We start from the raw sequence: 27,035 nt of genomic DNA, 5'->3' as shown, positions 1-27,035 counted from the left end.
AGCATGGCCAGGTGGACTGGGGACAGCAAGGAGTCATCATGTCAGGTAGTCCTGGGGCATGGTCCTAGGGCTCAGGTCAGTTGAAACTGGAACAGCAGCATGGCCAGGTGGACTGGGGACAGCAAGGAGTCATCATGTCAGGTAGTCCTGGGGCATGGTCCTAGGGCTCAGGTCCTCCGAGAGAGAGAAAGAAAGAGAGAAGGAGAGAATTAGAGAACGCACACTTAGATTCACACAGGACACCGAATAGGACAGGAGAAGTACTCCAGATATAACAAACTGACCCCAGCCCCCCGACACATAAACTACTGCAGCATAAATACTGGAGGCTGAGACAGGAGGGGTCAGGAGACACTGTGGCCCCATCCGAGGACACCCCCGGACAGGGCCAAACAGGAAGGATATGACCCCACCCACTTTGCCAAAGCACAGCCCCCACACCACTAGAGGGATATCTTCAACCACCAACTTACCATCCTGAGACAAGGCTGAGTATAGCCCACAAAGATCTCCGCCACGGCACAACCCAAGGGGGGGCGCCAACCCAGACAGGATGACCACAACAGTGAATCAACCCACTCAGGTGACGCACCCCCTCCAGGGACGGCATGAGAGAATAGGACAGGAGAAGTACTCCAGTACTCCACCTATTACAGTGACTCAGCCCCTGTAATAGGGTTAGAGGCAGAGAATCCCAGTGGAAAGAGGGGAACCGGCCAGGCAGAGACAGCAAGGGCGGTTCGTTGCTCCAGAGCCTTTCCGTTCACCTTCCCACTCCTGGGCCAGACTACACTCAATCATATGACCCACTGAAGAGATGAGTCTTCAGTAAAGACTTAAAGGTTGAGACCGGGTTTGCGTCTCTGACATGGGTAGGCAGACCGTTCCATAAAAATGGAGCTCTATAGGAGAAAGCCCTGCCTCCAGCTGTTTGCTTAGAAATTCTAGGGACAATTAGGAGGCCTGCGTCTTGTGACCGTAGCGTACGTGTAGGTATGTACGGCAGGACCAAATCAGAAAGATATGTAGAAGCAAGCCCATGTAATGCTTTGTAGGTTAGCAGTAAAACCTTGAAATCAGCCCTTGCTTTGACAGGAAGCCAGTGTAGGGAGGCTAGCACTGGAGTAATATGATCAAATTTTTTGGTTCTAGTCAGGATTCTAGCAGCTGTATTTAGCACTAACTGAAGTTTATTTAGTGCTTTATCCGGGTAGCCGGAAAGTAGAGCATTGCAGTAGTCTAACCTAGAAGTGACAAAAGCATGGATAAATTTTTCTGCATCATTTTTGGACAGAAAGTTTCTGATTTTTGCAATGTTACGTAGATGGAAAAAAGCTGTCCTCGAAATGGTCTTGATATGTTCTTCAAAAGAGAGATCAGGGTCCAGAGTAACGCCGAGGTCCTTCACAGTTTTATTTGAGACGACTGTACAACCATTAAGATTAATTGTCAGATTCAACAGAAGATCTCTTTGTTTCTTGGGACCTAGAACAAGCATCTCTGTTTTGTCCGAGTTTAAAAGTAGAAAGTTTGCAGCCATCCACTTCCTTATGTCTGAAACACATGCTTCTAGCGAGGGCAATTTTGGGGCTTCACCATGTTTCATTGAAATGTACAGCTGTGTGTCATCCGCATAGCAGTGAAAGTTTACATTATGTTTTCGAATAACATCCCCAAGAGGTAAAATATATAGTGAAAACAATAGTGTGTTGTTAATTTGTTTACTGTGAAATAACATTGTTATTGGTCAAACACAATTGTTTCCAGAGGTTTACTAAGGGTTGCTAACAGGCTGATTGGTCGGCTGTTTGAGCCAGTGAAGGGGGCTTTACTATTCTTGGATAGTGGAATGACTTTACTTTCCTCCAGGCCTGAGGGCCACACGCTCTATAGTTAAATTGAAAATATGGCAAATAGGAGTGGGAATATGGTCCTCTATCATCCTCAGTAATTTTCCATCCAAGATGTCAGACCCAGCTTGTCATTGACGATAGACATACATTTATTTCCCCTCTTCCACAATAAAACTCACTTTACGGAATTTAAAACGACTTGTCTTTCATAATTTGTTAGTTATGCATGGATGTGTAGGTTCATAATTTGGCATGTCATGGCTAAGTTTGTTAATCGTGCCAATGAAAAAAACGAAGTAAAAGTAGTTACCAGGGGGTTTTGTGACAAACAAAAAGATGTTGCATAAATCTTACTTCATTATTCCATTAATTAAGTTCAATGCATCAGGGATAGCATAACCAGACATTTCAGCTTTACAGCCTTCTTCAGTGTGTAGGTACAATTTTCTTTAATTCAAAACAGCATTTGTTAAGAACACCTGATGAGCAGCAGGTGCTTCTAATCAGGGTTGCCACTCATCAGCCAATCAGGGCCCCTCTGGTCTACCTCTACCTGTATACCAATTAGTTTTGATTGTGTGATGAATGAGCCATCTGATTCAATGAATGGAGCAGAGTTGGCCTTTTTCCCCTAAATTAAATTTAAGCTTCAGAGCTTTTTACTCTCTTTGTTTCATAGTGAAGTTCTTTTTTATTCAGTTTAGTCACATGATTTCTCAACTTGCAGTACGTTTGCCAAATGGCTGCGCAGTCAGACTTATTTGGCCTCATCTCTCTCAACCATCTTTCAATTCCTCATCAACCCACAGGGATTTAACACATTTTACAGTCATTTTCTGAATGGGTATTATTAGTAACTGGAATAACTCATGTCATAAATGTGTCAAATGCAGTGTCTGTTTGCTCCTCATTACACACCACAGACCAGCAGTGTCTGTTTTCTCCTCATTACACACCACAGACCAGCAGTATCTGTTTGCTCCTCATTACACACCACAGACCAGCAGTATCTGTTTGCTCCTCATTACACACCACAGACCAGCAGTGTCTGTTTGTTCCTCATTACACACCACAGACCAGCAGTATCTGTTTGCTCCTCATTACACACCACAGACCAGCAGTGTCTGGTTGCTCCTCATTACACACCACAGACCAGCAGTATCTGGTTGCTCCTCATTACACACCACAGACCAGCAGTGTCTGTTTGCTCCTCATTACACACCACAGACCAGCAGTATCTGTTTGCTCCTCATTACACACCACAGACCAGCAGTATCTGTTTGCTCCTCATTACACACCACAGACCAGCAGTATCTGGTTGCTCCTCATTACACACCACAGACCAGCAGTGTCTGTTTGCTCCTCATTACACACCACAGACCAGCAGTATCTGTTTGCTCCTCATTACACACCACAGACCAGCAGCGTCTGGTTGCTCCTCATTACACACCACATACCAGCAGTGTCTGGTTGCTCCTCATTACACACCACAGACCAGCAGTGTCTGGTTGCTCCTCATTACACACCACAGACCAGCAGTGTCTGGTTGCTCCTCATTACACACCACAGACCAGCAGTGTCTGGTTGTTCCTCATTACACACCACAGACCAGCAGTGTCTGGTTGCTCCTCATTACACACCACAGACCAGCAGTGTCTGGTTGCTCATCAGTACACACCACAGACCAGCAGTGTCTGTTTGCTCCTCATTACACACCACAGACCAGCAGTATCTGGTTGCTCCTCATTACACACCACAGACCAGCAGCGTCTGGTTGCTCCTCATTACACACCACAGACCAGCAGTGTCTGGTTGCTCCTCATTACACACCACAGACCAGCAGTATCTGTTTGCTCCTCATTACACACCACAGACCAGCAGTGTCTGGTTGCTCCTCATTACACACCACAGACCAGCAGTATCTGTTTGCTCCTCATTACACACCACAGACCAGCAGTGTCTGGTTGCTCCTCATTACACACCACAGACCAGCAGTATCTGGTTGCTCCTCATTACACACCACAGACCAGCAGTGTCTGTTTGCTCCTCATTACACACCACAGACCAGCAGTATCTGTTTGCTCCTCATTACACACCACAGACCAGCAGTATCTGTTTGCTCCTCATTACACACCACAGACCAGCAGTATCTGGTTGCTCCTCATTACACACCACAGACCAGCAGTGTCTGTTTGCTCCTCATTACACACCACAGACCAGCAGTATCTGTTTGCTCCTCATTACACACCACAGACCAGCAGCGTCTGGTTGCTCCTCATTACACACCACATACCAGCAGTGTCTGGTTGCTCCTCATTACACACCACAGACCAGCAGTGTCTGGTTGCTCCTCATTACACACCACAGACCAGCAGTGTCTGGTTGCTCCTCATTACACACCACAGACCAGCAGTGTCTGGTTGTTCCTCATTACACACCACAGACCAGCAGTGTCTGGTTGCTCCTCATTACACACCACAGACCAGCAGTGTCTGGTTGCTCATCAGTACACACCACAGACCAGCAGTGTCTGTTTGCTCCTCATTACACACCACAGACCAGCAGTATCTGGTTGCTCCTCATTACACACCACAGACCAGCAGCGTCTGGTTGCTCCTCATTACACACCACAGACCAGCAGTGTCTGGTTGCTCCTCATTACACACCACAGACCAGCAGTATCTGTTTGCTCCTCATTACACACCACAGACCAGCAGTGTCTGGTTGCTCCTCATTACACACCACAGACCAGCAGTATCTGTTTGCTCCTCATTACACACCACAGACCAGCAGTGTCTGTTTGCTCCTCATTACACACCACAGACCAGCAGTATCTGTTTGCTCCTCATGACACACCACAGACCAGCAGTATCTGGTTGCTCCTCATTACACACCACAGACCAGCAGTATCTGGTTGCTCCTCATTACACACCACAGACCAGCAGTATCTGGTTGCTCCTCATTACACACCACAGACCAGCAGTGTCTGTTTGCTCCTCATTACACACCACAGACCAGCAGTATCTGGTTGCTCCTCATTACACACCACAGACCAGCAGTATCTGGTTGCTCCTCATTACACACCACAGACCAGCAGTGTCTGTTTGCTCCTCATTACACACCACAGACCAGAAGTATCTGGTTGCTCCTCATTACACACCACAGACCAGCAGTATCTGTTTGCTCCTCATTACACACCACAGACCAGCAGTATCTGGTTGCTCCTCATTACACACCACAGACCAGCAGTGTCTGTTTGCTCCTCATTACACACCACAGACCAGCAGTATCTGGTTGCTCCTCATTACACACCACAGACCAGCAGTATCTGTTTGCTCCTCATTACACACCACAGACCAGCAGTATCTGTTTGCTCCTCATTACACACCACAGACCAGCAGTATCTGGTTGCTCCTCATTACACACCACAGACCAGCAGTATCTGGTTGCTCCTCATTACACACCACAGACCAGCAGTATCTGGTTGCTCCTCATTACACACCACAGACCAGCAGTATCTGGTTGCTCCTCATTACACACCACAGACCAGCAGTATCTGGTTTCTCCTCATTACACACCATAGACCAGCAGTATCTGGTTGCTCCTCAATACACACCACAGACCAGCAGTATCTGGTTGTTCCTCATTACACACCACAGACCAGCAGTATCTGGTTGCTCCTCATTACACACCACAGACCAGCAGTATCTGGTTGCTCCTCATTACACACCACAGACCAGCAGCGTCTGGTTGCTCCTCATTACACACCACAGACCAGCAGTATCTGGTTGCTCCTCATTACACACCACAGACCAGCAGCGTCTGGTTGCTCCTCATTACACACCACAGACCAGCAGCGTCTGGTTGCTCCTCATTACACACCACAGACCAGCAGCGTCTGGTTGTTCCTCATTACACACCACAGACCAGCAGTATCTGGTTGCTCCTCATTACACACCACAGACCAGCAGCGTCTGTTTGCTCCTCATTACACACCACAGACCAGCAGTATCTGGTTGCTCCTCATTACACACCACAGACCAGCAGTGTCTGTTTGCTCCTCATTACACACCACAGACCAGCAGTATCTGGTTGCTCCTCATTACACACCACAGACCAGCAGTATCTGGTTGCTCCTCATTACACACCACAGACCAGCAGTATCTGGTTGCTCCTCATTACACACCACAGACCAGCAGTGTCTGTTTGCTCCTCATTACACACCACAGACCAGCAGTATCTGGTTGCTCCTCATTACACACCACAGACCAGCAGTATCTGTTTGCTCCTCATTACACACCACAGACCAGCAGTATCTGGTTGCTCCTCATTACACACCACAGACCAGCAGTGTCTGTTTGCTCCTCATTACACACCACAGACCAGCAGTATCTGGTTGCTCCTCATTACACACCACAGACCAGCAGTATCTGTTTGCTCCTCATTACACACCACAGACCAGCAGTATCTGTTTGCTCCTCATTACACACCACAGACCAGCAGTATCTGGTTGCTCCTCATTACACACCACAGACCAGCAGTGTCTGTTTGCTCCTCATTACACACCACAGACCAGCAGTATCTGGTTGCTCCTCATTACACACCACAGACCAGCAGTATCTGGTTGCTCCTCATTACACACCACAGACCAGCAGTATCTGTTTGCTCCTCATTACACACCACAGACCAGCAGTATCTGGTTGCTCCTCATTACACACCACAGACCAGCAGTGTCTGTTTGCTCCTCATTACACACCACAGACCAGCAGTATCTGGTTGCTCCTCATTACACACCACAGACCAGCAGTATCTGGTTGCTCCTCATTACACACCACAGACCAGCAGTATCTGTTTGCTCCTCATTACACACCACAGACCAGCAGTATCTGGTTGCTCCTCATTACACACCACAGACCAGCAGTGTCTGTTTGCTCCTCATTACACACCACAGACCAGCAGTATCTGGTTGTTCCTCATTACACACCACAGACCAGCAGTATCTGGTTGCTCCTCATTACACACCACAGACCAGCAGTATCTGGTTGCTCCTTATTACACACCACAGACCAGCAGTATCTGGTTGCTCCTCATTACACACCACAGACCAGCAGTGTCTGTTTGCTCCTCATTACACACCACAGACCAGCAGTATCTGGTTGCTCCTCATTACACACCACAGACCAGCAGTATCTGGTTGCTCCTCATTACACACCACAGACCAGCAGTATCTGTTTGCTCCTCATTACACACCACAGACCAGCAGTATCTGGTTGCTCCTCATTACACACCACAGACCAGCAGTATCTGGTTGCTCCTCATTACACACCACAGACCAGCAGTATCTGGTTGCTCCTCATTACACACCACAGACCAGCAGTATCTGGTTGCTCCTCATTACACACCACAGACCAGCAGTATCTGGTTTCTCCTCATTACACACCATAGACCAGCAGTATCTGGTTGCTCCTCAATACACACCACAGACCAGCAGTATCTGGTTGTTCCTCATTACACACCACAGACCAGCAGTATCTGGTTGCTCCTCATTACACACCACAGACCAGCAGTATCTGGTTGCTCCTCATTACACACCACAGACCAGCAGCGTCTGGTTGCTCCTCATTACACACCACAGACCAGCAGTATCTGGTTGCTCCTCATTACACACCACAGACCAGCAGCGTCTGATTGCTCCTCATTACACACCACAGACCAGCAGCGTCTGGTTGCTCCTCATTACACACCACAGACCAGCAGCGTCTGGTTGTTCCTCATTACACACCACAGACCAGCAGTATCTGGTTGCTCCTCATTACACACCACAGACCAGCAGCGTCTGTTTGCTCCTCATTACACACCACAGACCAGCAGTATCTGGTTGCTCCTCATTACACACCACAGACCAGCAGTGTCTGTTTGCTCCTCATTACACACCACAGACCAGCAGTATCTGGTTGCTCCTCATTACACACCACAGACCAGCAGTATCTGGTTGCTCCTCATTACACACCACAGACCAGCAGTATCTGTTTGCTCCTCATTACACACCACAGACCAGCAGTATCTGGTTGCTCCTCATTACACACCACAGACCAGCAGTGTCTGTTTGCTCCTCATTACACACCACAGACCAGCAGTATCTGGTTGTTCGTCATTACACACCACAGACCAGCAGTATCTGGTTGCTCCTCATTACACACCACAGACCAGCAGTATCTGGTTGCTCCTCATTACACACCACAGACCAGCAGTATCTGGTTGCTCCTCATTACACACCACAGACCAGCAGTGTCTGTTTGCTCCTCATTACACACCACAGACCAGCAGTATCTGGTTGCTCCTCATTACACACCACAGACCAGCAGTATCTGGTTGCTCCTCATTACACACCACAGACCAGCAGTATCTGTTTGCTCCTCATTACACACCACAGACCAGCAGTATCTGGTTGCTCCTCATTACACACCACAGACCAGCAGTATCTGGTTGCTCCTCATTACACACCACAGACCAGCAGTATCTGGTTGCTCCTCATTACACACCACAGACCAGCAGTATCTGGTTGCTCCTCATTACACACCACAGACCAGCAGTATCTGGTTGCTCCTCATTACACACCATAGACCAGCAGTATCTGGTTGCTCCTCAATACACACCACAGACCAGCAGTATCTGGTTGTTCCTCATTACACACCACAGACCAGCAGTATCTGGTTGCTCCTCATTACACACCACAGACCAGCAGTATCTGGTTGCTCCTCATTACACACCACAGACCAGCAGCGTCTGGTTGCTCCTCATTACACACCACAGACCAGCAGCATCTGGTTGCTCCTCATTACACACCACAGACCAGCAGCGTCTGGTTGCTCCTCATTACACACCACAGACCAGCAGCGTCTGGTTGCTCCTCATTACACACCACAGACCAGCAGCGTCTGGTTGTTCCTCATTACACACCACAGACCAGCAGCGTCTGGTTGTTCCTCATTACACACCACAGACCAGCAGTATCTGGTTGCTCCTCATTACACACCACAGACCAGCAGCGTCTGTTTGCTCCTCATTACACACCACAGACCAGCAGCGTCTGTTTGCTCCTCATTACACACCACAGACCAGCAGCGTCTGGTTGTTCCTCATTACACACCACAGACCAGCAGCGTCTGGTTGTTCCTCATTACACACCACAGACCAGCAGCGTCTGGTTGTTCCTCATTACACACCACAGACCAGCAGTATCTGGTTGCTCCTCATTACACACCACAGACCAGCAGCGTCTGTTTGCTCCTCATTACACACCGCAGAAATTCAAATATTCTTTACATCAACAACATAGGAAATCACTATAAAACGATTTGTATGACCTCTTCTACACTGTATTAGGCCCAGCCTTTGGAATGTTGGTTTTCCTCGACATGGCTACTATATTATGATCATTACATCCCATGGATATGAATGATGCTTTACAGCAGATGTCTACAGCATTAGTAAAGATGTGATCAATACATATTGATGATGTCATTCCTGTGCTGTTTGTAAATAGTAGGTAGGTTGACTGATAACCTGAACCAGGTTGCAGGCTCTGGTTACAGTTTGAAGCTTTTTCTTGATGAAAGCCAGTCAGTATTTAAATCACCCAGAAAATAAACATCTCTGTTTAAATCACATTATCTTCATTTCACAAGTGTTATCCAGAGAATGACTGTTAGCACTTGGTGGTCTGTTTAACATTAAGTAGTAGGAGCTTTATTTGCGTTTAACCTGTAGTTGTCGTCTCTCTTCAAAAGTTTAAGATCATATTCCTGCTTAAGCATTCAGACATTTTATTTTTCTTCTTTACTTTGTAAACATTCTATACTTTAAAAGCATCCCGGATTATATTTCGGGTGCTGGCTTTTCTCTGTACTAAGTATTCAGACTCTTTACTCAGTACCTTGTTGAAGCACATTTGGCAGCGATTACAGACTCGAGTCTTCTTGGGTATGACGCTACAAACTTGGCACACCTGTATTTGGGGAGATTTTCCCATTCTTCTCTGCAGATCCTCTCAAGCTCTGTCAGGTTGGATGGGGAGTGTCGCTGCACAGCTATTTTCAGGTCTCTCCAGAGATGTTTGATCGAGTTCAAGTTCGGGCTCTGGCTGGTCCAGACAAGGATGGCGCACAATTGACCCAGCGTCGTCCGGGTTAGGGCTTGGTAGGCAGTCATTGTAAATAATAATTTGTTCTTAACTGACTAGGCTAGTTAAATAAAAAAGTACATTCAGAGACTTGTCCCGAAAACTTTCCTGCGTTGTCTTGGCTGTGTGCTTAGGGTTGTTGTCCTGTTGGAAGGTGAACCTTTATCCCACTCTGAGGTCCTGGGAGCACTGGAGCAGGTTTTCATCAAGGAGCTGTCAGAGTGACCATCAGGTTCTTGGTCACCTCCCTGACTAAAGCCCTTCTTCCCCGATTGCTCAGTTTGACCGGGCTGCCAGCTCTAGGAAGAGTCTTGGTGGTTCCAAACTTGTTCCATTTAGGAACGAAGGAGGCCACTGTGTTCTTAGGGACCTTCAATACTGCATAACCTTGTTGGTACTCTTCCCCATATCTGTGCCACGACACAATCCTGCCTTGGATCTCTGGACTATTCCTTCTACCTCATGGCTTGGTTTTTGCTCTGACATGCACTGGGGGACCTTTATATTGACAGGTGTGCGCCTATCCAAATCATGTCCAAACGATTGAATACATTTAGAGTCTCATAGCAAAGGGTCTGAATACTTGTTTTCTTATTAATACATTTGCAAACATAGATTTCTAAAAACCTGTTTTTGCTTTGTCAGATTTTTCATTTTAGAATAAGGCTGTGACGTTACAAAATGTGTGAAAAGTCAAGGGGTCTGACTACTTTCTGAATGTATGTCTACATTTGGAATGGCACATGTTTTGCATTTATTCATTAATGTTAATTCCCTGAACATCTGGTTTTCATACAGAAACAATCAGCCTAAAAAACACCTAATAGCAACAAACCAGAAGTAGAAGTGATGGATGGGATTCATTCAAACCAGCCATAGCAATGTCTTTATTTACAATATTCATCCCACACACTTCTAATTCTGAAAAGTCAAAGCATACCTGATGGGGGGTGGGGTCACCCTGGTAGTAGTTGTAGGTTTTTACACAGTGCCTAAGACCAGTCTGTGAGTTCATTTGACCATTGGAAAAAGAGCAAACACAGGTTTTGATTGAATTGAGCCAGCGATTAGGCTGGTTCTCCACGGATAAGAGACAAAGGCCTGGTTGCAGATTCAGTCTGCATCAGGACCTCTCTCCACCCCGGTAAAGGCAGAATAATGTCTGGTTAATTAATTTTGACAGGAGGGTGAATGAAATGCCAACAGCCAAAGGCTAAACCCCACTGATGTGGAAAACACTATTAAGTTATGAGTGAGTATGACTTGTCAAAATACACAATTCTCTGTTCAGCTAAATCTAGTCAAATATTAAGCCAACTTACCCCAATTAAACACAATACAAAACCAACCCTCCATAAATGTGTCAGTGGGTATTATTTTGAAAGCATGAGAAAATGTATTACAGAAAATGTATTTATTACAGTAGATCACATTTCCTAAGATACTTGGCACACATGCTGATGGTGGGGAAGGCACTGATACCCTAGAAATCACACTAGAAATCCCCCGAGAAATCACCCTAGAAATCACACTATAAATCCCCCTAGAAATCCCCCGAGAAATCACCCTAGAAATCACACTATAAATCCCCCTAGAAACCCCCCGAGAAATCACCCTAGAAATCACACTATAAATCCCCCTAGAAATCACACTATAAATCCCCCTAGAAATCACACTATAAATCCCCCTAGAAATCCCCCTAGAAATCCCCTAGAAATCACACTATAAATCCCCCTAGAAATCCCCTAGAAATCACACTATAAATCCCCCTAGAAATCCCCTAGAAATCACACTATAAATCCCCCTAGAAATCACACTATAAATCCCCCTAGAAATCACACTATAAATCCCCCTAGAAATCACACTATAAATCCCCCTAGAAATCCCCCTAGAAATCCCCTAGAAATCACACTATAAATCCCCCTAGAAATCCCCTAGAAATCACACTATAAATCCCCCTAGAAATCCCCTAGAAATCACACTATAAATCCCCCTAGAAATCCCCTAGAAATCACACTATAAATCCCCTATAAATCCCCCTATAAATCCCCCTATAAATCCCCCTATAAATCCCCCTAGAAATCCCCCTATAAATCCCCTATAAATCCCCCTATAAATCCCCCTATAAATCCCCCTATAAATCCCCCTATAAATCCCCTATAAATCCCCCTATAAATCCCCCTATAAATCCCCCTATAAATCCCCCTATAAATCCCCCTATAAATCCCTGGGCGTATCTCTAATGTGCGACTTTATTATTAGATCACAGGGTTGCAGGTGAGACTGGGGCATCTCAGAGCTGACTGTGGACTCTTTCTTTGTTGATGAACTCTCTCCACTTCTGGACCGGAGGACTTCCCACTGCGACCAGCCTCCGCAGCAGCGTGCTGGGCTTCAGATGAGGCACGTCAGGGTGGTTGTGGTGGTGGTGCTGCAGCCTCTCCAGGATCCTGCCCAATCCCACCTGGCCTGCATGGAACATGGGTCCCCCGTGGTGCCGGGGCCAGCCGTACCCAAACACATAGATGGCGTCGATGTCTTCCGGCCCGGCGGCCATGGCATCCTGCAGGATGTTGAAGCCTTCATTGATCAGAGCGTAGAGACAGCGTTCTAGGATCTCCTCCGGGGCGATGCTCCGGGCCACCAGGTCATGCTCCGCCCTGTATCAACCGATTGATTGATTAATTGACTGATTGACGGACAATCTATCCATCCACCCAACCACCCATCCATACCAACCAACCCGGCAGGTTAGCAATTAAGATCGTTCGGCCAGTACTCGAAAGGTCGCTGATTCGAATCCCTGAGCTGACTAGGTGAAAAAAATATGTTGATGTGCCCTTGAGCAAGGCACTTAACCCTAATAGCTCCTGTAAGTCTCTCAGGAGAACAGCGTCTGTTAAATGACTAACATGTAAATATATAGCCATCCATCCATTAGTCAGTCATATTTATTTTATAAAGCCATTTTAACACCAGCAGTTACACAGATTTAAAATCATTACAGATTTACCTGTAAGCCTCCAGGAAGATGTGCACCCAGGGGTCGGACCGCGCCACCCTGCCTCCAGGCCCGTCATACTGGTACCATCCCCTCCCCGTCTTCTGGCCCAGCCGGCCTGCCTCACACACCTGGTCAGGTAGCGGGCTGTACCGTCGGCCCTGGCGTGTCCTGGTTGACTCCACCCCTGGCCCTGTAAGCCCCGCCTCCTTCCTGATCCTCCAGCCCACATCCAGCCCTGATAGGTCAGACATCCGGAACACGCCCATGGGGAATCCAAACTCCTCCAGCGCCTCGTCCACCTGCTGGGGCGTGGCTCCTTCCTCCAACAGGAAGTTGGCCTGTTCCAGGTACGGCTTCAACATCCGGTTACCCACAAACCCCGGACAGTTGCCCACGGCGACGCTGACTTTCCCCATCCTCTTGCCCAGCTGCATTGCCGTGGCGACCGCCTCCGGAGATGACCGCGGACCATACACCACCTCCAGCAGCTTCATGACGTGGGCCGGAGCAAAGAAGTGCATCCCCACCACCAGGCCAGGGCTCTGGGTGACGGCAGCTAGCTGGTCGATGTCCAAGCCAGAGGTGTTGGAGCAGAGCAGGGTCCCAGGTCTACACACAGAGGTCAGATGCCTAAACACCTGCAGCTTCAGGGACATGTCCTCAAACACCGCCTCGATCACCAACTCCACCTGAATGATTGAGTTCATTTTAACATACAGACAGCACATGCATCTAGGATAACACAATATACTATTTTGATATAATTAAAATACACAATATAATAATTACAATACACGATGTAATTATAATACACGATAATTACAATACACGATAATTATAATACACGATAATTACAATACACGATAATTATAATACACGATGTAATTATAATACACGATGTAATTACAATACACGATAATTACAATACACGATGTAATTATAATACACGGTCATTATAATACACGATGTAATTCTAATACACGATGTAATTACAATACACGATAATTACAATACACGATGTAATTATAATACACGATAATTATAATACACGATGTAATTACAATACACGATGTAATTACAATACACGATAATTACAATACACGATGTAATTACAATACACGATAATTACAATACACGATGTAATTATAATACACGATAATTATAATACACGATAATTATAATACACGATGTAATTATAATACACGATAATTATAATACACGATAATTATAATACACGATAATTATAATACACGATGTAATTATAATACACGATAATTATAATACACGATGTAATTATAATACACAATGATTATAATAAATGATAATTACAGTACATTATAAAATGCAGAAACAAAACTAGTTCTACCTCACTAACGTCCTGCAAGTTAGAGCTGAAGGAGATAACCCCTGGGGGTGTGGCCAAGCCTCGCCGCCCCGCCTCTCTCTGCAGCATCGCCGGAACCGCCTGACTGGCCTCTGCCAGCTGCTTCTCTTGGGTCTCCACGGCAACCACAGAGATGCCCGTCAGAGCCAGTGCCACAACGATGCCACGCCCCATGGTACCCAGACCTGGAGACAAACACAAAAGGACACGAGGACTTACAGAGCCTTCAAAGTATTCACGCCCCTGGAGGTTTTCCACAATTAAAATGGATTTAAATTGAGATTTGTCATCACTGTCCTACACACAACACCCCATAATGTCAAGGTGGAATTATGTTTTTAGAAATGTTTACAAATAAATCAAACAAATTAAGCCTAAATGTCTTGAGTCAATAAGTAAGTATTCAACCCCTTTGTTTTGGCACATAATGAGTGTCATGGACTCACTGTGTGTGTAATAATAGTGTTTAACATGATTTCTGAATGACTACCTCATCTCTGTACCCCACACATATAATTATCTGTTAGGTCCCTCAGTCCAGCAGGGAATTTCAAACACAGATTCAACCACAAAGACCAGGGAGGTTTTCCAAGGCCTCACAAAGAAGGGCACCTATTGGTTGATGGGTAAAAAATGAAAGGCAGACCTTGAATATCCCTTTGAGCATGGTGCAGCTTTAATTACATTTTGGATGGTGTATATCTACACCCAGTCACTACAAAGACACAGGCGTCCTTCCTAACTCAGTTGAAGGAGAGGAATGAAACCGCTCAGGGATTTCACCATGAGGCCAATGGTGAATGTAAACCAGTTCCAGAGTTTAATGGCTGTGATGGGAGGAAACTGAGGATGGATCAACAACATGGTAGTTACTCCACAATACCAACCTAAATGACAGAGTGAAAAGAAACAAGCCTGTACAGAATAACAATATTCCAAAACCTGTTTGCAACAAGACACCAAAGGCACTGCAAACAATGTGGCAAAGTAATGAACTTTTTCTCCTGAATACAAAGTGGTATGTTTGGGGCAAATACAACACAACACATTACTGAGTACCACTCTCCAATACAACACATTACTGAGTACCACTCTCCAATACAACACATTACTGAGTACCACTCTCCAATACAACACATTACTGAGTACCACTCTCCAATACAACACATTACTGAGTACCACTCTCCACTCCAACACATGACTGAGTACCACTCTCCACTCCAACACATTACTGAGTACCACTCTCCAATACAACACATTACTGAGTACCACTCTCCAATACAACACATTACTGAGTACCACTCTCCAATACAACACATTACTGAGTACCACTCTCCAATCCAACACATTACTGAGTACCACTCTCCAATCCAACACATTACTGAGTACCACTCTCCAATACAACACATTACTGAGTACCACTCTCCAATACAACACATTACTGAGTACCACTCTCCAATACAACACATTACTGAGTACCACTCTCCAATACAACACATTACTGAGTACCACTCTCCAATACAACACATTACTGAGTACCACTCTCCAATACAACACATTACTGAGTACCACTCTCCAATACAACACATTACTGAGTACCACTCTCCACTCCAACACATGACTGAGTACCACTCTCCACTCCAACACATTACTGAGTACCACTCTCCAATACAACACATTACTGAGTACCACTCTCCAATACAACACATTACTGAGTACCACTCTCCAATACAACACATTACTGAGTACCACTCTCCAATACAACACATTACTGAGTACCACTCTCCAATACAACACATTACTGAGTACCACTCTCCACTCCAACACATTACTGAGTACCACTCTCCACTCCAACACATCACTGAGTACCACTCTCCAATCCAACACATTACTGAGTACCACTCTCCAATACAACACATTACTGAGTACCACTCTCCAATACAACACATTACTGAGTACCACTCTCCACTCCAACACATTACTGAGTACCACTCTCCACTCCAACACATTACTGAGTACCACTCTCCAATACAACACATTACTGAGTACCACTCTCCAATACAACACATTACTGAGTACCACTCTCCAATACAACACATTACTGAGTACCACTCTCCAATACAACACATTGCTGAGTACCACTCTCCAATACAACACATTACTGAGTACCACTCTCCAATACAACACATTACTGAGTACCACTCTCCAATACAACACATTACTGAGTACCACTCTCCAATACAACACATTACTGAGTACCACTCTCCAATACAACACATTACTGAGTACCACTCTCCAATCCAACACATTACTGAGTACCACTCTCCAATACAACACATTACTGAGTACCACTCTCCAATCCAACACATTACTGAGTACCACTCTCCAATACAACACATTACTGAGTACCACTCTCCAATACAACACATTACTGAGTACCACTCTCCAATACAACACATTACTGAGTACCACTCTCCACTCCAACACATTACTGAGTACCACTCTCCACTCCAACACATTACTGAGTACCACTCTCCAATACAACACATTACTGAGTACCACTCTCCACTCCAACACATTACTGAGTACCACTCTCCACTCCAACACATTACTGAGTACCACTCTCCAATCCAACACATTACTGAGTACCACTCTCCAATACAACACATTACTGAGTACCACTCTCCAATACAACACATTACTGAGTACCACTCTCCACTCCAACACATTACTGAGTACCACTCTCCAATACAACACATTACTGAGTACCACTCTCCAATACAACACATTACTGAGTACCACTCTCCAATACAACACATTACTGAGTACCACTCTCCAATACAACACATTACTGACTTGTTTCAGGATGTGTCGCATGTCACTACTTTACAGGAGAGGCATTTCAACGTAAAAAATGTTTTTTTTCATCTAAATGCTATTTTTGGCAGAAATGCGTTCTGGAACATGTGAACCCTCATGTGCCTTAATAACAGACTTGACTGCCATCTGTAAATAAGAATACAAGTGTTCAATTACGAGCATAGGTGGTTTAGCCACAGAAAAAGACAGGAACCTTTCCGCTAGCCATGATTGGCTGAGATAATGGATGGGCTGAACATGCAGAGAGATGAGTTTGGATTGGTCTGCCATGTAGCACACTTCTGTCTATAACATGAGCTGCTCAGTATGTGTAGGTAATCCTTTATAAACCGGATATTTTGAAAGATATCACAAAGAACTGCACAAATGTTGCTAATGTTTTCAACTTTCTAGAGGACTGAGTTTGAAATCAGTGGAATGCCCGGTGGAAGCAGAGTATGATAGTAGGTGGAGAAAAATCTGGCGATTGATTGCAAAATAATGAGGAGGGAGTCGAACAGAGAACACACAGAAGAAGGCTGTTGTATAAAACACCTGTATCCTGATTACATCTTCAAACTAAGGATAGAGAGGGAGAAGCGTTCATCCATGTATTAACAAACCTTTAGTCTTGAAACCCTGGATTTAAGAGTAGACTTCAGTGAAATAGAGGTTACCCCTCTCACCAATAACAGCAGCTTTGCTGATGGGCCTGGCAGCGCTGTTGTCCCAGCTCGCCCCACTAGGCAGACTCCACTTCCCCACCACCCTCTGGGAGAAGAAGGCATACTGCAGAGCTCGGGCCTGGCCGCTGTTGAACAGGGTGGTCAGCAGCTCCCTCTCCTTCTCCATACCCTGGGTGTAAGGTAGGGAGGCAGCCGCCATCAGAGCCTGAACACAGGCCACCGGAGCCAGGGCACCTCGGGAGCGCTGCCGGACCTTGACCATGGCTTTGTCCAAGAGGGAGTCAACGTCCGGGGGGCAGGGCAGGGTGCTCAGACGACGGGAGTCCAGGGGCTGGCCTGAAACACACACAGATGAGATGGACTGAAAACACACAGACAGATGATATGGACTGAAAACACAGACAGACAGATGAGATGGACTGAAAACACACACAGACAGATGAGATGGACTGAAAACACACACAGATGAGATGGACTGAAACACACACAGACAGATGAGATGGACTGAAACACACACACACAGATGAGATGGACTGAAACACACACACAGACAGAGGAGATGGACTGAAACAGACAGATCAGACTCCAAACCCTAAGTTTCAACCATACAGTTTCAAGCTTTAGGCATTAACAAAGATAAACTAATGTGCTTCAGATATCCATATATAGCATTCACCCTAAACTCTACTGATTCCCACTCAGTAGCACTGAGGAGCATTCACCCTAAACTCTACTGATTCCCACTCAGCTACAGCACTGAGGAGCATTCACCCTAAACCCTACTGATTCCCACTCAGCTACAGCACTGAGGAGCATTCACCCTAAACTCTACGGATTCCCACTCAGTAGCACTGAGGAGCATTCACGCTAAACTCTACTGGTTCCTACTCAGTAGCACTGAGGAGCATACACCCTAAACTCTACTGATTCCCACTCAGTAGCACTGAGGAGCATTCACCCTAAACTCTACTGGTTCCTACTCAGTAGCACTGAGGAGCATTCACCCTAAACCCTACTGATTCCCACTCAGTAGCACTGAGGAGCATTCACCCTAAACTCTACTGGTTCCTACTCAGTAGCACTGAGGAGCATTCACCCTAAACTCTACTGATTCCCACTCAGTAGCACTGAGGAGCATCCACCCTAAACTCTACTGATTCCCACTCAGTAGCACTGAGGAGCATTCACCCTAAACTCTACTGATTCCCACTCAGTAGCACTGAGGAGCATTCACCCTAAACTCTACTGGTTCCTACTCAGTAGCACTGAGGAGCATTCACCCTAAACTCTACTGGTTCCTACTCAGTAGCACTGAGGAGCATTCACCCTAAACTCTACTGATTCCCACTCAGTAGCACTGAGGAGCATTCACCCTAAACTCTACTGGTTCCTACTCAGTAGCACTGAGGAGCATTCACCCTAAACTCTACTGATTCCCACTCAGTAGCACTCCAACAGAGAACAATAGCAGTGAAGAGAAGAGGATGGCCAGATCTAAACCAGGTTAAAAGCCTCTTAATTCCTCTTCCTGTCTCCAGTGACATGGTGAGACAGTAGTGGGATGAGATCAGAGCAGCTCTGTTGAGGTAGATGCATCTCTGGCTCTGGGCCAGTTAGTGGGTCATCATGGCCACCAAGCCTTAAAGGGACAGACTCATCTCTGGCTCTGGGCCAGTTAGTGGGTCATCATGGCCACCAAGCCTTAAAGGGACAGACTCATCTCTGGCTCTGGGTCAGTTAGTGGGTCATCATGGCCACCAAGCCTTAAAGGGACAGACTCATCTCTGGCTCTGGGTCTGTTAGTGGGTCATCATGGCCACCAAGCCTTAAAGGGACAGACTCATCTCTGGCTCTGGGCCAGTTAGTGGGTCATCATGGCCACCAAGCCTTAAAGGGACAGACTCATCTCTGGCTCTGGGTCAGTTAGTGGGTCATCATGGCCACCAAGCCTTAAAGGGACAGACTCATCTCTGGCCCTGGGTCAGTTAGTGGGTCATCATGGCCACCAAGCCTTAAAGGGACAGACTCATCTCTGGCTCTGGGTCAGTTAGTGGGTCATCATGGCCACCAAGCCTTAAAGGGACAGACTCATCTCTGGCTCTGGGTCAGTTAGTGGGTCATCATGGCCACCAAGCCTTAAAGGGACAGACTCATCTCTGGCTCTGGGTCAGTTAGTGGGTCATCATGGCCACCAAGCCTTAAAGGGACAGACTCATCTCTGGCTCTGGGTCAGTTAGTGGGTCATCATGGCCACCAAGCCTTAAAGGGACAGACTCATCTCTGGCTCTGGGTCAGTTAGTGGGTCATCATGGCCACCAAGCCTTAAAGGGACAGACTCATCTCTGGGCGACTATGTGTGCATCCCAAATGGCACCCTATTCCCTATTAATGTGCAACTTTGAGGCCCAGACTGGGTTTATTGTATTAGCAACAGAGGAGTTTGATTATTGAAGCGTGGCGTGTCAAAAGTAGTGCCACTACATAGGGAAAGGGTGCCATTTGGGACTCAGATCAGGTCCTATAACAACCTGGTTCTCTGAACATGTCATCCCATAACAGCCTGGTTCTCTGAACATGTCATCCTCCAACAACCTGGTTCTCTGAACATGTCATCCTCCAACAACCTGGTTCTCTGAACATGTCATCCTCCAACAACCTGGTTCTCTGAACATGTCATCCCATAACAGCCTGGTTCTCTGAACATGTCATCCCATAACAGCCTGGTTCTCTGAACATGTCATCCCATAACAGCCTGGTTCTCTGAACATGTCATCCCATAACAGCCTGGTTCTCTGAACATGTCATCCCATAACAGCCTGGTTCTCTGAACATGTCATCCTCTAACAGCCTGGTTCTCTGAACATGTCATCCCATGACAGCCTGGTTCTCTGAACATGTCATCCTCCAACAACCTGGTTCTCTGAACATGTCATCCTATAACAACCTGTTTCTCTGAACATGTCATCCTCCAACAGCCTGGTTCTCTGAACATGTCATCCCATAACAGCCTGGTTCTCTGAACATGTCATCCCATAACAGCCTGGTTCTCTGAACATGTCATCCCATAACAGCCTGGTTCTCTGAACATGTCATCCCATAACAGCCTGGTTCTCTGAACATGTCATCCTATAACAGCCTGGTTCTCTGAACATGTCATCCTCTAACAGCCTGGTTCTCTGAACATGTCATCCCATGACAGCCTGGTTCTCTGAACATGTCATCCTCTAACAGCCTGGTTCTCTGAACATGTCATCCTCCAACAGCCTGGTTCTCTGAACATGTCATCCTCTAACAGCCTGGTTCTCTGAACATGTCATCCTCTAACAGCCTGGTTCTCTGAACATGTCATCCTCCAACAGCCTGGTTCTCTGAACATGTCATCCTCTAACAGCCTGGTTCTCTGAACATGTCATCCCATAACAGCCTGGTTCTCTGAACATGTCATCCCATAACAGCCTGGTTCTCTGAACATGTCATCCTATAACAACCTGTTTCTCTGAACATGTCATCCTCCAACAACCTGGTTCTCTGAACATGTCATCCTCCAACAACCTGGTTCTCTGAACATGTCATCCTCTAACAGCCTGGTTCTCTGAACATGTCATCCTCTAACAGCCTGGTTCTCTGAACATGTCATCCTCCAACAGCCTGGTTCTCTGAACATGTCATCCTCCAACAACCTGGTTCTCTGAACATGTCATCCTCTAACAGCCTGGTTCTCTGAACATGTCATCCCATAACAGCCTGGTTCTCTGAACATGTCATCCTCCAACAGCCTGGTTCTCTGAACATGTCATCCCATAACAGCCTGGTTCTCTGAACATGTCATCCTCTAACAGCCTGGTTCTCTGAACATGTCATCCTCCAACAGCCTGGTTCTCTGAACATGTCATCCCATAACAGCCTGGTTCTCTGAACATGTCATCCCATAACAGCCTGGTTCTCTGAACATGTCATCCCATAACAGCCTGGTTCTCTGAACATGTCATCCTCCAACAGCCTGGTTCTCTGAACATGTCATCCTCTAACAGCCTGGTTCTCTGAACATGTCATCCCATGACAGCCTGGTTCTCTGAACATGTCATCCTCCAACAACCTGGTTCTCTGAACATGTCATCCTCCAACAACCTGGTTCTCTGAACATGTCATCCTCCAACAACCTGGTTCTCTGAACATGTCATCCTCTAACAGCCTGGTTCTCTGAACATGTCATCCTCCAACAACCTGGTTCTCTGAACATGTCATCCTCTAACAGCCTGGTTCTCTGAACATGTCATCCTCCAACAGCCTGGTTCTCTGAACATGTCATCCTCCAACAACCTGGTTCTCTGAACATGTCATCCTCTAACAGCCTGGTTCTCTGAACATGTCATCCTCCAACAACCTGGTTCTCTGAACATGTCATCCTCTAACAGCCTGGTTCTCTGAACATGTCATCCTCCAACAGCCTGGTTCTCTGAACATGTCATCCCATAACAGCCTGGTTCTCTGAACATGTCATCCTCTAACAGCCTGGTTCTCTGAACATGTCATCCTCCAACAGCCTGGTTCTCTGAACATGTCATCCCATAACAGCCTGGTTCTCTGAACATGTCATCCCATAACAGCCTGGTTCTCTGAACATGTCATCCCATAACAGCCTGGTTCTCTGAACATGTCATCCTCCAACAGCCTGGTTCTCTGAACATGTCATCCTCCAACAACCTGGTTCTCTGAACATGTCATCCTCCAACAGCCTGGTTCTCTGAACATGTCATCCTCCAACAGCCTGGTTCTCTGAACATGTCATCCTCCAACAGCCTGGTTCTCTGAACATGTCATCCTCTAACAGCCTGGTTCTCTGAACATGTCATCCTCCAACAGCCTGGTTCTCTGAACATGTCATCCTCCAACAGCCTGGTTCTCTGAACATGTCATGCAGAGAGTATTACTCAGAGCACCACTAAAGAATGTTGTTTTGGTGTAACACTGCACAATCAAATACCATCCGAAGGCCACTCTGAATCTAGTGCACATTTGGGTGGAATTACTCCTGCACTTAATCTGTAAATGGTTGGTCTGTGACATGAACGTGCGATTGGGTTGTTCAGAGGGTAAAGGCTGGTTGTGTTGACAGATGTCACGACTAGCTACTGTTAATCTCTCCTCTCAGACAGGGAGGAATCACACAGCTCAATGGAGAAAAATAAATCAGATGTGTGTGTGTGTGTGTGTCAAAAAGAGGGAGAGAGTGAGAGAGAGCGTTGGAGAAAAAGAGAGAGAGAGAAACTGCCACCAGATACCATCAGGTTACATTGAGCCTCTGCCTCTCTCGTTGATGACTTTCTGTCAAAAGCTGGACAATCATCTTCACATCAACATGTCTCTCTCCTATTCTAAAGCTTCACATCAACATGTCTCTCTCCTATTCTAAAGCTTCACATCAGCATGTCTCTCTCCTATTCTAAAGCTCCACATCAACATGTCTCTCTCCTATTCTAAAGCTTCACATCAACATGTCTCTCTCCTATTCTAAAGCTTCACATCAGCATGTCTCTCTCCTATTCTAAAGCTTCACATCAACATGTCTCTCCTATTCTAAAGCTTCACATCAACATGTCTCTCCTATTCTAAAGCTTCACATCAACATGTCTCTCCTATTCTAAAGCTTCACATCAACATGTCTCTCCTATTCTAAAGCTTCACATCAACATGTCTCTCTCCTATTCTAAAGCTTCACATCAACATGTCTCTCTCCTATTCTAAAGCTTCACATCAGCATGTCTCTCTCCTATTCTAAAGCTTCACATCAACATGTCTCTCTCCTATTCTAAAGCTTCACATCAACATGTCTCTCTCCTATTCTAAAGCTTCACATCAACATGTCTCTCTCCTATTCTAAAGCTTCACATCACCATGTCTCTCTCCTATTCTAAAGCTTCACATCAGCATGTCTCTCCTATTCTAAAGCTTCACATCAACATGTCTCTCTCCTATTCTAAAGCTTCACATCAACATGTCTCTCTCCTATTCTAAAGCTTCACATCAACATGTCTCTCCTATTCTAAAGCTTCACATCAACATGTCTCTCTCCTATTCTAAAGCTTCACATCAAACATGTCTCTCTCTCCTATTCTAAAGCTTCACATCAACATGTCTCTCTCCTATTCTAAAGCTTCACATCAACATGTCCTCTCTCCTATTCTAAAGCTTCACATCAACATGTCTCTCTCCTATTCTAAAGCTTCACATCAACATGTCTCTCTCCTATTCTAAAGCTTCACATCAACATGTCTCTCTCCCCTATTCTAAAGCTTCACATCAACATGTCTCTCTCCTATTCTAAAGCTTCACATCAACATGTCTCTCTCCTATTCTAAAGCTTCACATCAACATGTCTCTCTCCTATTCTAAAGCTTCACATCAACATGTCTCTCTCCTATTCTAAAGCTTCACATCAACATGTCTCTCCTATTCTAAAGTTTCACATCACATGTCTCTCTCCTATTCTAAAGTTTCACATCAACATGTCTCTCTCCTATTCTAAAGCTTCACATCAACATGTCTCTCTCCTATTCTAAAGCTTCACATCAACATGTCTCTCTCCTATTCTAAAGCTTCACATCAACATGTCTCTCTCCTATTCTAAAGCTTCACATCAACATGTCTCTCTCCTATTCTAAAGCTTCACATCAACATGTCTCTCTCCTATTCTAAAGCTTCACATCAACATGTCCTCTCTCCTATTCTAAAGCTTCACATCAACATGTCTCTCTCCTATTCTAAAGCTTCACATCAACATGTCTCTCTCCTATTCTAAAGCTTCACATCAACATGTCTCTCTCCTATTCTAAAGCTTCACATCAACATGTCTCTCTCCTATTCTAAAGCTTCACATCAACATGTCCTCTCCTATTCTAAAGCTTCACATCAACATGTCTCTCTCCTATTCTAAGCTTCACATCAGCATGTCTCTCTCCTATTCTAAAGCTTCACATCAACATGTCTCTCCTATTCTAAAGCTTCACATCAACATGTCTCTCCTATTCTAAAGCTTCACATCAACATGTCTCTCTCCTATTCTAAAGCTTCACATCAGCATGTCTCTCTCCTATTCTAAAGCTTCACATCAACATGTCTCTCTCCTATTCTAAAGCTTCACATCAACATGTCTCTCTCCTATTCTAAAGCTTCACATCAACATGTCTCTCCTATTTTAAAGCTTCACATCAACATGTCTCTCTCCTATTCTAAAGCTTCACATCAACATGTCTCTCTCCTATTCTAAAGCTTCACATCAACATGTCTCTCTCCTATTCTAAAGCTTCACAGTCACATGTCTCTCTCCTATTCTAAAAGCTTCACATCACATGTCTCTCTCCCTATTCTATAAAGCCTTCACATCAACATGTCCTCTCTCCTATTCTAAAGCTTCACATCAACATGTCTCTCTCCTATTCTAAAGCTTCACATCAACAATGTCCTCTCTCTCCTATTCTAAAGCTTCACATCAACATGTCTCTCTCCTATTCTAAAGCTTCACATCAACATGTCTCTCTCCTATTCTAAAAGCTTCACATCAAACATGTCTCTCTCCTATTCTAAAGCTTCACATCAACATGTCTCTCTCCTATTCTAAAAGCTTCACATCAACATGTCTCCTCTCCTATTCTAAAGCTCCCACATCACATGTCTCCTCCTATTCTAAAGCTTCACATCAACATGTCTCTCTCTCCTATTCTAAAAGCTTCACATCAACATGTCTCTCTCCTATGCTAAAGCTTCACATCAACATGTCTCTCTCCTATTCGAAAAGCTTCACATCAACATGTCCCTCTCCTCCCTATTCTAAAAGCTTCACATCAAACAAGTGTCTCAGCTCTCCTATTCTAAAGCTTCACATATCAACATGTCCTCTCTCCTTATTCCTAGAGCTTCACATCAACATGTCTCTCTTCCTATTCTAAAAGCTTCACATCAACATGTCTCTCCGCCTATTCATATTCTAAAGCTTCACAGTCAACATGTCTCTCTCCTATTCGAAAAGCTTCACATCAACATGTCTCTCCTGATTCTAAAGCTTCACATCAACATGGTCGCGCCTCCTATTCTAAAGCGTCACATCAACATGTCTCATCCTTATTAAATATCTATTCACATCAACCATGTCTCTCTCCTATTCTAAAGCTTCACAACATCAACATAGTCTCTCTCCTAGTCTAAAGCCTTCACATCAGCATGTCTCTCCTATTCTAAAGCTGTCACATCAACATGTCTCTCTCTCCTAATTCTAAAGCTTCAACATCAACATGTTTCTCTCTCCTATTCTAAGCTTCACATCAACATGTCCTCTCTCCTATTCCCTAAGCTTCACATCAACATGTCTCTCTCCTATTCTAAAGCTTCACATCAACATGTCTCTCTCCTATTCTAAAGCTTCACATCAACATGTCTCTCTCCTATTCTAAAGCTTCACATCAACATGTCACTCTCCTATTCTAAAGCTTCACATCAACATGTCTCTCTCCTATTCTAAAGCTTCACATCAACATGTCTCTCTCCTATTCTAAAGCTTCACATCAACATGTCTCTCTCCTATTCTAAAGCTCCACATCAACATGTCTCTCCTATTCTATTCACATCAACATGTCTCTCTCCTATTCTAAAGCTTCACATCAACATGTCTCTCCTATTCTATTCACATCAACATGTCTCTCTCCTATTCTAAAGCTTCACATCAACATGTCTCTCTCCTATTCTATTCACATCAACATGTCTCTCTCCTATTCTAAAGCTCCACATCAACATGTCTCTCCTATTCTAAAGCTTCACATCAGCATGTCTCTCTCCTATTCTAAAGCTTCACATCAACATGTCTCTCTCCTATTCTAAAGCTTCACATCAACATGTCTCTCTCCTATTCTAAAGCTTCACATCAACATGTCTCTCTCCTATTCTAAAGCTTCACATCACCATGTCTCTCTCCTATTCTAAAGCTTCACATCAGCATGTCTCTCCTATTCTAAAGCTTCACATCAACATGTCTCTCTCCTATTCTAAAGCTTCACATCAACATGTCTCTCTCCTA

At 45.3% G+C, this 27,035-nt stretch overlaps 1 protein-coding gene across 2 annotated transcripts in view; it reads right to left on the bottom strand.

Annotated features, from left to right (window-relative positions):
- Window positions 1–10,894: 10,894 nt before the first annotated feature.
- The window catches only part of ehhadh (enoyl-CoA, hydratase/3-hydroxyacyl CoA dehydrogenase), a 67,536-nt gene continuing 51,395 nt past the window's right edge, over window positions 10,895–27,035 (bottom strand). Inside the window, exons 6-9 of one of the 2 annotated variants that reach the window (XM_031805684.1) lie at window positions 17,969–18,304; window positions 14,406–14,608; window positions 13,049–13,728; window positions 10,895–12,695 (exon numbers count right to left, since the gene is read on the bottom strand). In XM_031805684.1, coding sequence (XP_031661544.1) covers window positions 12,329–12,695; window positions 13,049–13,728; window positions 14,406–14,608; window positions 17,969–18,304 — 1,586 coding nt within the window. In that variant the 3' untranslated portion in view covers window positions 10,895–12,328. The remainder of the gene's footprint in view (window positions 12,696–13,048; window positions 13,729–14,405; window positions 14,609–17,968; window positions 18,305–27,035) is intronic. The other variant, XM_031805685.1, reaches the window with a different exon arrangement.

This window comes from Oncorhynchus kisutch, linkage group LG26, assembly GCF_002021735.2.
Source record: "Oncorhynchus kisutch isolate 150728-3 linkage group LG26, Okis_V2, whole genome shotgun sequence".
Classification (NCBI taxonomy): Eukaryota; Metazoa; Chordata; class Actinopteri; order Salmoniformes; family Salmonidae; genus Oncorhynchus; species Oncorhynchus kisutch.
Note: the sequence above shows the minus strand (reverse complement) of the source record. Positions and strands in the feature narration are given on the sequence as shown.